This window comes from Myxocyprinus asiaticus, chromosome 32 (genome assembly GCF_019703515.2).
Source record: "Myxocyprinus asiaticus isolate MX2 ecotype Aquarium Trade chromosome 32, UBuf_Myxa_2, whole genome shotgun sequence".
NCBI lineage: Eukaryota > Metazoa > Chordata > Actinopteri > Cypriniformes > Catostomidae > Myxocyprinus > Myxocyprinus asiaticus.
This window is the reverse complement of record NC_059375.1, coordinates 13,504,580-13,516,800: the sequence shown is the minus strand read 5'-3', so window position 1 is coordinate 13,516,800 and position 12,221 is coordinate 13,504,580. Positions and strand designations below refer to the sequence as shown.

General features: G+C 38.8%; 1 protein-coding gene across 3 annotated transcripts in view; it reads right to left on the bottom strand.

Moving 5' to 3' along the window:
* The window catches only part of LOC127422778 (serine/threonine-protein kinase WNK4-like), an 82,270-nt gene that overhangs the window by 51,886 nt on the left and 18,163 nt on the right, over nucleotides 1–12,221 (bottom strand). For 2 of the 3 annotated variants that reach the window (XM_051666532.1, XM_051666534.1), the window contains exon 3: nucleotides 7,865–7,915. The exons of the other annotated variant lie outside the window; for it this stretch is intronic. In XM_051666532.1, the coding sequence (XP_051522492.1) occupies nucleotides 7,865–7,915 (51 nt within the window). The remainder of the gene's footprint in view (nucleotides 1–7,864; nucleotides 7,916–12,221) is intronic. 3 annotated transcript variants of the gene reach the window in all.

The window sequence follows — 12,221 nt, the reverse complement described above, 5'->3', positions numbered from 1 at the left end:
CTAACCGTCTGATGCATAAAGCACACAAAATTATTTTAAAAACTCTTTCTCGAACCACTCAGCTCAAATCTTATTGGCTGGTTTGATGGAACTTCTGTGAGTAGAAGCACACAGGACTTTTTATTAGTCCGTCTGGAAAAACAGTCGTGCTCATAAGGTTCCTCATTAATACAATGAGCACTTTTGAGGACAAAATAATCACCAGATTTGCCCCAAGTTTGCCCAGTTAGTGACATCAAATAATTTAAAGATGTTCAGAGTTTCATTTGAGGCATGTAGCAGAAAGTAAAGCAGATCTCCATGAGCAGAGCTGCATATTCTGCTTTGTTTACTTAGTTAAGTCTCTGAAATACTCTGTTATGGGGTTTTCTGTGCTTTACTTAGACTCTGTACACATTTTCCGCTATTCTCCTGTGTGTATTCTGTGCAATCGCTCGCGAAGACTTGTGCACCATTACATACACTGATCAGCCACAACATTAAAACCACTGACAGGTGAAGTAAATAACATTTATTATGTTGTTAGAATGGCACCTGACAAGAGGTGGGATATATTAGGCAGCAAGTGAACAGTCAGTTCTTGAATTTCATGTGTTGGAAGCAGGAAAAATGGGCATGCATAAGGATCTGAGCGACTCTGACAAGGGCCAAATTATGATGGCTAGATGACTGGGTCATAGCATCTCCAAAATGGCAGGTCTTGTGGGGTGTTCCCGGTATGCAGTGGTTAGTACCTACCAAATGTCGTCCAAGGAAGGACAACCGGTGAACCAGCGACAGGGTCATGGGCACCCAAGGCTCATTGATGCGCCTGGGGATCGAAGGCTAGCCTGTCTGTTCTGATCCCACAGAAGAGCTAGTGTAGCACAAATTGCTGAACAACTTAATGCTGGCCATGATAGAAAGGTGTCAGGACACACAGTGCATTGCAGCTTGCTGCGTATGGGGCTGTGTAGAACGGTCAGAGTGCCCACCCCTGTCCACAACCGAAAGTGCCTACAATGGGCACGTGAGCGTCAGAACTGGACCATGGGGCAATGGAAGAAGGTGGCCTGGTCTGATGAATCATATTTTCTTTTAAGATTATGTGGACGGTCGGGTGCATGTGCATTGTTTACCTGGGGAAGAGATGGCAGCAGGATGCACTATGGGAAGAAGACAGGCCGGTGGAGGTAGTGTGATGCTCTGGGCAATGTTCTGCTGGGAAATCCTGGGTCCTGGCATTCATGTGAATGTTACTTTGACACGTACCACCTACCTAAAGATTGTTTCAGACCACGTACACCCCTCCATGGCAATGGTATTCCCTGATAGCAGTGGCTTCTTTCTGCAGAATAATGCGCCCTGCCACACTGCAAAAATTGTTCAGGAATGGTTTGAGGAACATGACAAAGAGTTCAAAGTGTTGACTTGGCCTCCAAATTCCCCAGATCTCAATCCGATTGAGCATCTATGGGATGTGCTGGGCCAACAAGTCCGATCCATGGAGGCCCCACCTCACAACTTAAAGGACTTAAAGGATCTGCTGCTAACGTCTTGCTGCCAGATACCACAGGATTCCTTCACAGGTCTTGTGGAGTCCATGCCTCGACGGGTCAGAAGTGTTTTTGTGACACGAGGGGGACCTACACCATATAAGGCAGGTGGTTTTAAAGTTGTGGCTGATCTGTGTAAATTATATCTATCCCCATGACGGTCTTTTATTATGGAATGACATATCTCTGATAACCCTGCCCCTAAACAGCATGTGATGACTAAACCAACTGTGACTGATCGCTTTACATGTCAGTTAGAGGGCTTTTCCCTTTGCCATTTTAATCAAAGGCTACACAACACTAAGTCATAATAGACCGGTCAACAGGTTATTGCAAGGCTTCTCGTATCACTCTGCGATCTCTACAGGTAAGCTAATTGTGACAGATGTCTTGCACTCTTAGAAGGAGGAAGCAGGAGCCGTGTGAACACTCCAACGTAAGACTTCAATTTAAAGACATCAACGTAAGAAAATGTAAGCAACACTTTTCAGTATTACAAACATAATCATGCTTTTCAGCACACTCACTAAAAACCTACACACAACAGCATTGCTTTTCAGCAGTCACTATTACACAGATACACACACACAGCTTCGTGCATCTCTCTCTCCCCGTCTGCTGCTGTCTCCTCTCCTTAAATACTCCCATCGCTCCTCACTGGAACATGAGACCTGTGTGGAGCACAGGTGGAACTCATTCACCACTCATCTCCCCGGCCTCACTCTTTTTTATTTATTTATTTATTTGGCCAGTAGTCTTGTAATATGCTGGATAATGAGCAGTCAGACACCACTAGAATGCCGATGCAAACCAGAGGTTGAATTCAACTATTCAGCAATTTCTTTCTTCTCACATAATAATATCATTTTAATGCAAATCATCGCTTCGCATCGGGGTCCTGATCACCCTGTAAGGGTTTATTTTGTGACAACAACCGGCTGACTGTACATTATCCATTACATAACTGTTAGGTCCCACATTTCTTAACACCTTTGGGACAAGCTCTTGAACTTATATTGGGGTCCAGTTAAGGGGATCTGCAGGGCTGTATGTTTGTGCGATTTAAGGCAGGCTGGAAATGTTTTGGCCTGGCTCCACATATAGTATATGAGTGTTACATAAGCAGTGTTGATGCTTAAGAACTCCACTTGGGAATAGCATTTGGTTCAGGGTATAAGAGATCCTAAGAAAAACTAAGGTAAAGAAAGTGTATTTTAGTATCAGCTGAAAGACTGCTTTGCACCCATTTACTTAACCCACATGCCAGCACAGATGTGTATGACTTTCTTTTTTCTGCTGAACACAAACAAAGGTTTTTAGAAGAATATCTCAGCTCTGTAGGTTAATACAATGCAAGTGAATGGTACCAATATTTTTAAGCTCCAAAATGCACATAAAGGCAGCATAAAAGTAATCCTTATGTGTCCAGAGGTTAAATCCATATCTTCAGAAGCAATATTATAGATGTGGGTAAGAAACAGATCAATATTTAGGTAGCTTTTTACTATAAAATCTCCTTCCTGCCCAGTAGGTGGCAATATGCCAAAGAATGTGAATCGATAAAAACAAAAGAAGAAAAATGTGAAAGTGAAGATTTATAGTAAAAAAATGGACTTAAATATTGATCTGTTTCTCACCCATTATCATATAGCTTCTGAAGACATGGATTTAACCACTGGAGTCATATGGATCGCTTTTATGTCCTTTTGGAGCTATCAAATGTTGGTACCTATTCACTTGCATTAGATGGACTTAAAGAACTTAAATATTCTTCTAAAAATCTTAATTTGTGTTCTGCAGAAGAAAGAAAGTCATACACATCTGGGATGGCATGAGGGTGAGTAAATGATGAGAGAATTTTTATTTTTGGGTAATCTATTACTTTAATAACAATAACAACCATTATTAGTAGCACTTGCTAATGCAAGCATTATTATTATTGCTCATTCTTAAGGTTGATATGTGGTCTGATTATGGTCTAACTGTCTACCTGCCTCATGGATGTAAACGTGAGCTTCATCTGTTAATAAGTAGCCTATTTTGGGAGGAAGACAGTAGCTGTGTTTGCATTTCACTGTGCAATGGTATCTCTGTTTTTAGAGACAGATCAGCATCAATATCATTGGGCCAACAAGACTTAATAATAATCAATAACCAACAAAAGACTGAGTCAGACTTCTGATTCCCTCTATGATGTAACTCTAAAATCAAGACCACTCACATAACAAACTAGTCTAGTCAATTCATATTGATCTCAGAAATCAGAGTCTGCTGTGTGAACACAGCGTCTGTGTTGTCAGCTCACTCACCCATTAGTCTTGCAGTCATAAGTGATCGAGTACTTAGCTAAGGTTACAGTCTGATGTGGTGACACCTGTAGGCAAGAAACCGCCCAAAAAGAAAAAGCTTATCAATAATATGATAGCTTAAATCCAGAGATGACAGTGTTGTAATTCCAGATGAAAGAGCTGATCAAAAGATGAAAATTATTGTAATGAACATTCAGAGGAGGTAAAAGCATCCTGAAGTTTTTTTAAGTTGTAATTAAGTTGTTTATCCTTCAGCTGTGTTAAGTTTCATGGCATTATTGACTGGAGAATTTCAGCAGTGCTGTACTTCAATAGAAAGGATATAGGCCTTATCTGTGTGTGAACGTGTGTGTGTGTGTGTGTGTGTGTGTGTGTGTGTGCACGTATATGTTTGCAGGAACACAGGAGACCTTAAAATGAAGGTTAGCCTCACTGTTTCATGTTTGAGGTTTGAAAGGGAGATTACAGACAGGACATTTAGAAGAAGGAGATAGTTGTGACACAGGGATTTGAGTGATGTAAATGTCAGAAATAGAATAATAGTGAGATAATTAGAGAGGGCAAAAGAGTTGTCTATAAAGTACTACGTGAACACCCACTTTTTCAGCTGCCTTGGTTCTGTAGGTTCATTTCCCCTTCATTTTCTCTGAAGGGATTTAAAAAAATACTTAAATAAAGGGTTTCAAACCAACCAGTCCTGGGATTTTTGCAAACGTTGATTATAAGCAAAAACGTACATGAAACAGGACTGGGTACTTAAAATATTTGAAGCATTGCGAATGACGTAAGTGAAAAAAAACAACAAATGTATAGTATAAAACCATTGACTTTAGTAATTGAGTAATTAATAAATAATTAGAATTAATTTAATAATACTATTTAGTAATAGTATACAATGTTGTGAAAAAGTATGTGCCCCATTCCCGATTTCTTCTAATTTTGTGTATTTTTCATACTAAATTGTTTTAGATCTTCAAACGAGATATAACATAAAACGAAGGCAACCTGAGTAAAAAAAAAATACAGTTTTCAAATATATATATATTTTTTTATTAAAGCAAAAAATCCAACACCTATATCACCCATGTGAAAAACGAACTGCCCCCTTAAACTTAATAGCTGGTTGTGTCACCTTTAGCAGCAATAACTGCAACCAAATGCTTCCGATAACAGAGATCAGTCTTTCACAACGCTGTGGTGGAATTTTGGCACACTCTTCTTTGCAGAACTGCTTTAGTTCAGCCACATTGGACGGTTTTCGAGCATGAACTGCCCGTTTAAGGTCCTGCCACAGCATTTCAATAGGGTTCAAGTCAGGACTTTGACTAGGCCACTCCAAAACTTTAATTTAGCTTCTTTTGAGCCATTCAGAGGTGGACTTACTCATATGCATTGGATCATTGTCTTGCTGCATAATCCAGTTGCGTTTTAGCTTCAACTAAAGGAATGATGATCAGATGTTCTCCTTTAAGATTTTCTGGTAGTGAGCAGATTTCATATATTCCTCAATTATCGCAAGTCGACATGGCCCTGAAGCAGCAAAGCATCCCCACACCATCACACTACCTACACCATGCTTGACCATAGGTATGATGTTCTTTTTATGGAAATTTGTGTTTGATTTACACTAGATGTAACGGGACCCCTGTCTTCCAAACAGTTCCACTTTCGTCTCATCAGTCCACAGAACATTCTCCCAAAAGGTTTAAGGATAATCAAGGTGTGTTTTGGCAAAATTCAGATGAGCCTTAATGTTCTACTGGGTTAGCAGTGGTTGGCATTTTTGGCCAGTGTCTTTCTGATAGTAGAGTCACAAACAGTGACCTTTATTGATGTGAGAGAGGCCTGCAGTTCCTTGGATGTTGTCCTTGGCTTTTTTGTGACTTCCTGGAGTCTGTGCTCTTGGAGGAATTTTGCAAGGTCAGCCACTTCTGGGAAGGTCCACTACTGTGCCAAGTTTTATCCATTTGGAGACAATGGCTCTCACTGTCGTTCTTTGGAGACCCAGAGCCTTTTAAATAGCTTTTTACCTCTTCACAGACTGATGTATTTCAATCACCTTTTTCCTCATCATTTCTGGAATTTCCTTCTACCTTGGCATAGTGTGCTACTGGGTGAGACCTTTTAGCCAACTTCATGCTACTGAAAAAGTTCTGTTTAAGTGTTGATTTGATTGAACAGGGAAGGCAGTATTCAGTCCAGCTGAATGCAGTTTTATAGATTTGGGGATTTAGTAACTAAGGGGGCCAAAACTTTTTCACAGAGGCCCAGTTGGTATTGGATAACTTTTTTGCTTCAATACATTTTTTAAACAATTTAGTATGAGATATTCAAAAAAACAGAAGAAATCAGCATGGGGGGAAATACTTTTCCACAGCACTGTATAACAGTATTTTTACGTTTATTGCAAAATATATATACGTTCACAATGCTTAATTGGTCACAAAAAAAGCGGTCACTCTTGAGGCATTTTGCCACAATTTCTGTTTACATGGTAATAGCGACTTTTCTGATTGGTGGATCTCTCTTCAGGATTGTGGGTAGTGTAGTTCTTCACTGGGAATTTAGCTATTCAACTTTTTGTTTTATGTTAATTAAGTTGAAATCATACTGACTTCACCATGACACCATCACTTAAAGGTACTGTAAGCAATTTTTTTTCATGGAAAGGTACGCAAAAAATGTTCCTACTTCCTGAAAGATAATACTGAAATAAGTGTCATAAGATACCTCTTCTGTCTCTGTGACAGCTCTAGACTCTGTAAACAGCAAACAAAAATGTGTCCACGAATGGCGGACAATGACGCTTTCGACCTGTCAATCATTTTGCACGTTCTCATAGTGTTGTAGTTGCTGCAAATTATTGAGACTTGCTGCCATTTTTAAGCCATGTTGTTCATAACAGTTGTCAGCTGAGGGTGCTATTTTTCTGCTGTTGTTTTTAACATCCGTTTCTGCACAATGTCGGTCTCAATAAAGCTAATCTGGTATCTTTGGAGTGCTGGGTTTTGGAAAGATGGAGCGTGGCTAATCCAACAGCTAAGTCTTGTTGAAGTACAACGGCTAAAATCGCTTACAGCACCTTTAACAACCACAGAACTCATGGTAGGTCTGTTTTGAAAGTAATCACTACCAAATCAATTTCTCTATGGAGAAAATAAATAGGATTTTCACTTCCAGAACCCTACTGTTACACTCTATTGTGATAGCACTATTGCCCATATTGAATATGGTCAGAAGCACAACAACTATCTAAGATGGGCAGGTGATGTTCCATGCCTCATGTCAGCACTTATTTTGATTGTACATTGTTCTGGAAACACACTGTCAAATAACTTTTACAGCTCTCATTCAAGTGCTGATACTGTTACTATTTCAAAAGCAGAGGCAGAGATACATGCTATGAGAAAAACTGATAGCGAGTGACATAAAGAGAGAGAGACCAAGAGAGAGAGGTGTGGAGAGAATGAGGGTGAGTCAACTAAGAGGAGGACATTGGGAAAGAGCCAAAAATAAAGGTTTACAAAATATGGAGTGTATCACCAATATCTGTGTTCAGAGAGGAGACACAATAAGATATGGTTGTCCATACACACATTTAACCTATCTCAGTTTTCCCAAAAATTTAAACAGCCAGGGCAGTAAATTAAATGAGAAAATTGTGAGTGTGACCATTAGACGAAAGCGTTGACCTTAAGACAACTCATCAATGAAAAAGGAATTCCAACAAATGAAAAAGCAGAAGAGTTGTATTCATTGTCAGGTGACTGCCGCTTAAAGAAATCAATAAATTAGATCAATCATTATTCTTGGGAAAGAATAGAATAATGGTCAAAGTTTCAAGCTATCTTATGTAAATATACATACAGTATGTAATCCAGAACTGCAGTTTACACACTGTAGATTCATTTCCCTGATGAAAAGACTAGCTTTGAGAAGTATGCATTTGCAATCTAGACCATGGTCTGGTTTGGTGCTGATCTAGGTGGTGGACCAGCATACTGTAGTTTTGGTGCTCACCAGTAAAACTGCTGGGGAAGCTGGTGGACCAGCATGGTCTTTCTGAAGAAGCTGTTGAACAAAGTAGTCTTGCTGATTATGCTGGTCTTGGGACATTCAAACACCAGCATCCAAAACATGTTCAATTCAAACATGGCTCATCAGTCCGCATTGTGCCAGGTTTGAAGTCATGATGTCAAGCGCCATTGGTTCTCACGTCTTGTCATTGATATCAAGCCTAGCTTGATACATCTGACATGTCATATTTCAATTCAGTAAGGTTTAAGAGCTATGTCTTATACAAAAAAAAAAAAAAACGTATGGCTTTGGAAGACTTGGTCATACAGACAACTTTTATGGTGGTTTTTTTGTCATTTTGGGAGCTCAACAGTGCAGTTTCCATTATGAAACAGGCCACTGGACATTCTGCAATGTACTGTATGTTCTTTTGTGTTTGGAACGACATGAGGGATACTTTTATTTTTTTGACTCAACTACCCATTTAAAACAACAATCATGAATAAAGTTAAGCTTCTAATTGCTCTATTAGTGAGTAAATGTTTAAAAACATAATCCCTCATTAATATTAGCAAACACTTTGGCTTTACATGGGGAAAATGTTAAGCAAGACAATTGCTGGTCCTCTCTATCCACTGGCATATGGTCTGTTCTTCATCAGTGAGATCAATGTGTTGGATTTTAATGACTAAATAAAGTGCCACAGGAGATTTGACCATAACTGTTGGCTGCAAGCACATGTCGTAATATCTCGTAACATGGATCTCCACTAAAACACACACCATGTTGGTACATTAGTGGTATATACCAAAGGTAAAATTGTTTAAAAAAGAGAGGGCAAGATTCACAGCTTGTCCAGATTTTTTGTGGTGTACATCCAATGCTACCTCATAAAGAGGCCAAAATGCCTCAATATAGCAAAAAATTAAACAATAAGAAGCTATCTTACTGACATTTGCCTTTCTGGAAGGGGAGATGTTACGAAATGTCATGTGAAGTGATGAATTTTAGATGACTCTTGATGTGTTCAAAAGCAAAACAAAATGCTATATTAATACTATGGGCTTCACAGTTAATTAAAAATTCAGTAATATATTACATTAATATAATATTCAGGTGGACTGGATGACAAAAAATACATGTGAATGAAAAGTGGATTGAGACCCTATCACAACTAAAGTGATCTGATAGTTCTTCTTCACACAGTTATCTTTTGGGTCAACTGTTTATTAAAGAGACTCAAAGAGACTTAAACAGGCTTGAGATCGATGACTTTTTACGCATCGATAATCAGAAGATTTTCCCATCGATTATCGATATATTTCGGGATTTCAGATATAAATAGCGCTGCTCGTGGCACAATAGTCTTTGTCTTTTCAAACATACTGTATATCTCAACACAACTTTGCTAAAGTGTGAGCGGCAGGGTAAATTAAAGGGGGTCGCACAACGGACGCGTCTGGCAGACGGCATGGCACTTTCTAAAATGAGAAAACAATTACTTTCTACGCAGACAATGCCTCACAATTCTGCAGTGCCACGGAGCACAACTCGCATAGTTTTCCATTCAATTTGACCCAAATCATTATCAAATGACAATTTATTTACTCTAGCCATCAGTGGATGATATATTGTGTTTGTGTATCTCTCATAAAGCCTACACAATGTATTTTCAGTTATAAGTATGTCGTTTTGTGGTTTGACAGCTTGAATGAATGACCTTTTCAAGGCTACATACAGAGAAATTGCTAATTTTGTAATCGTTCAGTTTGCGTAATTACACCAGTTTCATACACTAACATGCAAACTCATCACTGTCACATTGTTTATTCTTGAAGTACAAAAACCTTCGTAACTTTGGACTGCCATCTGCTGCACTGCATCAGCTCGTCCTGTGTGTGTGATACCTGTGCCTTTGCTACCCGCAACCCAGCTTAAGTAAATGTTATATTACCCTCTTGTGGTCTCCCAACGCTATTACGCTAGACTGTTAAACAGAAGGCCGACTGAGTGAATTGGAAAGTACGCAAATTTGGCTTCTTATTTAAATGTCGGCTAATTTTAATATATCCATGCCTCAAAAATAAACGTGCTTATAAATAATCTATAATCTATATTTTATGACATCCCTAGTTACTTATTTGTTGTGTTTGCACACACTGTTTAACAGGAGAGCTGCTGTTATAATGCAATTTTATGCCTTGATGTTTTTATCACATTGCAGTCCAAATCACAATCACGATATTTGTTGTCAATACGATTTTTTGTCCAAATCGCGCAGCTCCAATTAATAACAAAATACGATTTCTTTGAGAGACAGTATGGTTTGAAATCATTTTTGCGATTCTGTGGCGACCACACAGACCACATGTACCTTGTGATTTCACAAATATGAAACAAACATCCTTTTAATTGCAATAATGAGTCACAATAACAACATTGTGGTTTTAAGTATTATCAGATAATCGTTGATGTCTACTGGCTTAACATCTGAAATTTTTTGGAGAAATTATTTGTAGCATTAGCTTCAGTTTCTAAGAGCACAGAGACAGCTTTCACTGATACTCTCTATAAAATTCTTCTCTGTGATCTCTGAGAAACTTTAATTGAATAATGAAGTCAGTGATCAATGTACCTTCATGGTAGCTATACCATAATTATGGGCAGCAGACCTATTCCCATTATTCACAATTATCTATTATACTTTTATGTCCTAAACTCACCTTAAACTGTAATTATGAGGACATAGACTGGCTGAGACTGGACACACAGGAGTCTTTGTTTTGCTTAGTGCATCTATGGCTCTGTGCCAAAACCTACTGCCTTGCTTTTTACTGCCTACATAGGCATCTGCCTTCTTAAGAAGCATCCTACCTGAGATGGAACCTCATAAGTGACCAATCTGGACCACTCTACATAGGCAGAAACTCTGTGAATCATAAAATAGTGCTCCTTTGACTCGACAATTGATTTCAATAGAGTCTGCTGTTAGCATGTTGCTAAGCTAACAATGCAATACTCTAATAAGCATAAAAATGCATAGCACACCAAAATACTGGGTAAAATAGTTTTATTTTCATTTTTATTTTAATTGAACATGTGTTGATACTTTTGGTATTTAATGAATTGTAAGTATATTTAAAATATTCATTTCTAGCACTTTGTCCGCCATCTTAGGTGGATATTTTCACTGAGCTTGTCGCAAAACATAATAGGATTGCCTACTCCACAAAGAATACATAATGTTACGCAGCGTTAGAATCTGGCCAAAACTAGGTATCTTAGAAGGCAGCTTAATCATGTTGCCTACCTTTTGGAACAACCTTTGCGTCGGGAGCGCACCTATGATAAAATGGTGACTAGGTGACTAGGTTTTGGAACAGAGCCCATGTGTGTACTGTATGTGTGTGTGTGTGTGTGTGTGTGTGTGTGTGTGTGTGTGTGTGTGTGTGTCCTATCAGTTTTTTTCTGCCATCTGTGTGTTAAGACAAAGTAAAACCAGCCTGGGCTAGCTGGAGAGGAGTACATTGATGATCAGGACACATCTGGAGAGGATTATCAGCCAGTCAAATAATGAAAATATCACAGCATAGCTTAAGATAAATTCCAGTACTGTCTAGCATTTCAGCAAATAAAAGCAAATGAACATGAGACTGTACCAGAATTAGGTTTGATCAGCCTTACTGCAAGAGGATAGCTGCTATAGCGTAATAGCACAGAAGAGCCGTCTGCGGTACAGTACGTACTGCTTGGCTCAATTACCTGCTGAAGAGTAACATTATCACAACAGACAACAGGCTTGTTCTTGTAAGCTGCTGCCGTAAGAATGGAAATGTAGATGGTCTGTCCTGACACTTCCTTTCTATGAAGCTAAAGAAAGGATTTCATGACAGCACATTTTGGCCATGTCTCCTCAGAACATGTTTACCCTGCTGAAAAGACCAGCTTAGAATAGGGCCCCAAATTGTGCTGCCCACCGACACCCCCAGTTACTTACTGTAAGTTTAAATCAAGAGATGTTATTAAAGCATTTCTGCTTTAATGCTCTCATACTTGCAAGTCCCGAACCAAGCATAGTCTAATGACACAGTCTTTGTCTTGTCTTAATGGACAAATAAAAAGTGCTTTAAAAAATTACAATATTCACAATGTCACTTAATTTTTTTAATGACCTGCCAAATCATTGTGAGAATATTGTGAATATTTAAATATATTGCCCAACCTGGTCAATGCTGGTTTAGTGTTGGTCTAGCTGGTTGACCAGCTAAGCCATGTTTTTCTATAATACAATATACTGTACCATTACCATTTCTGGAAAATGACCATTGGCCTTTTCAGTGAAGCTGGTTGACCAAGGACA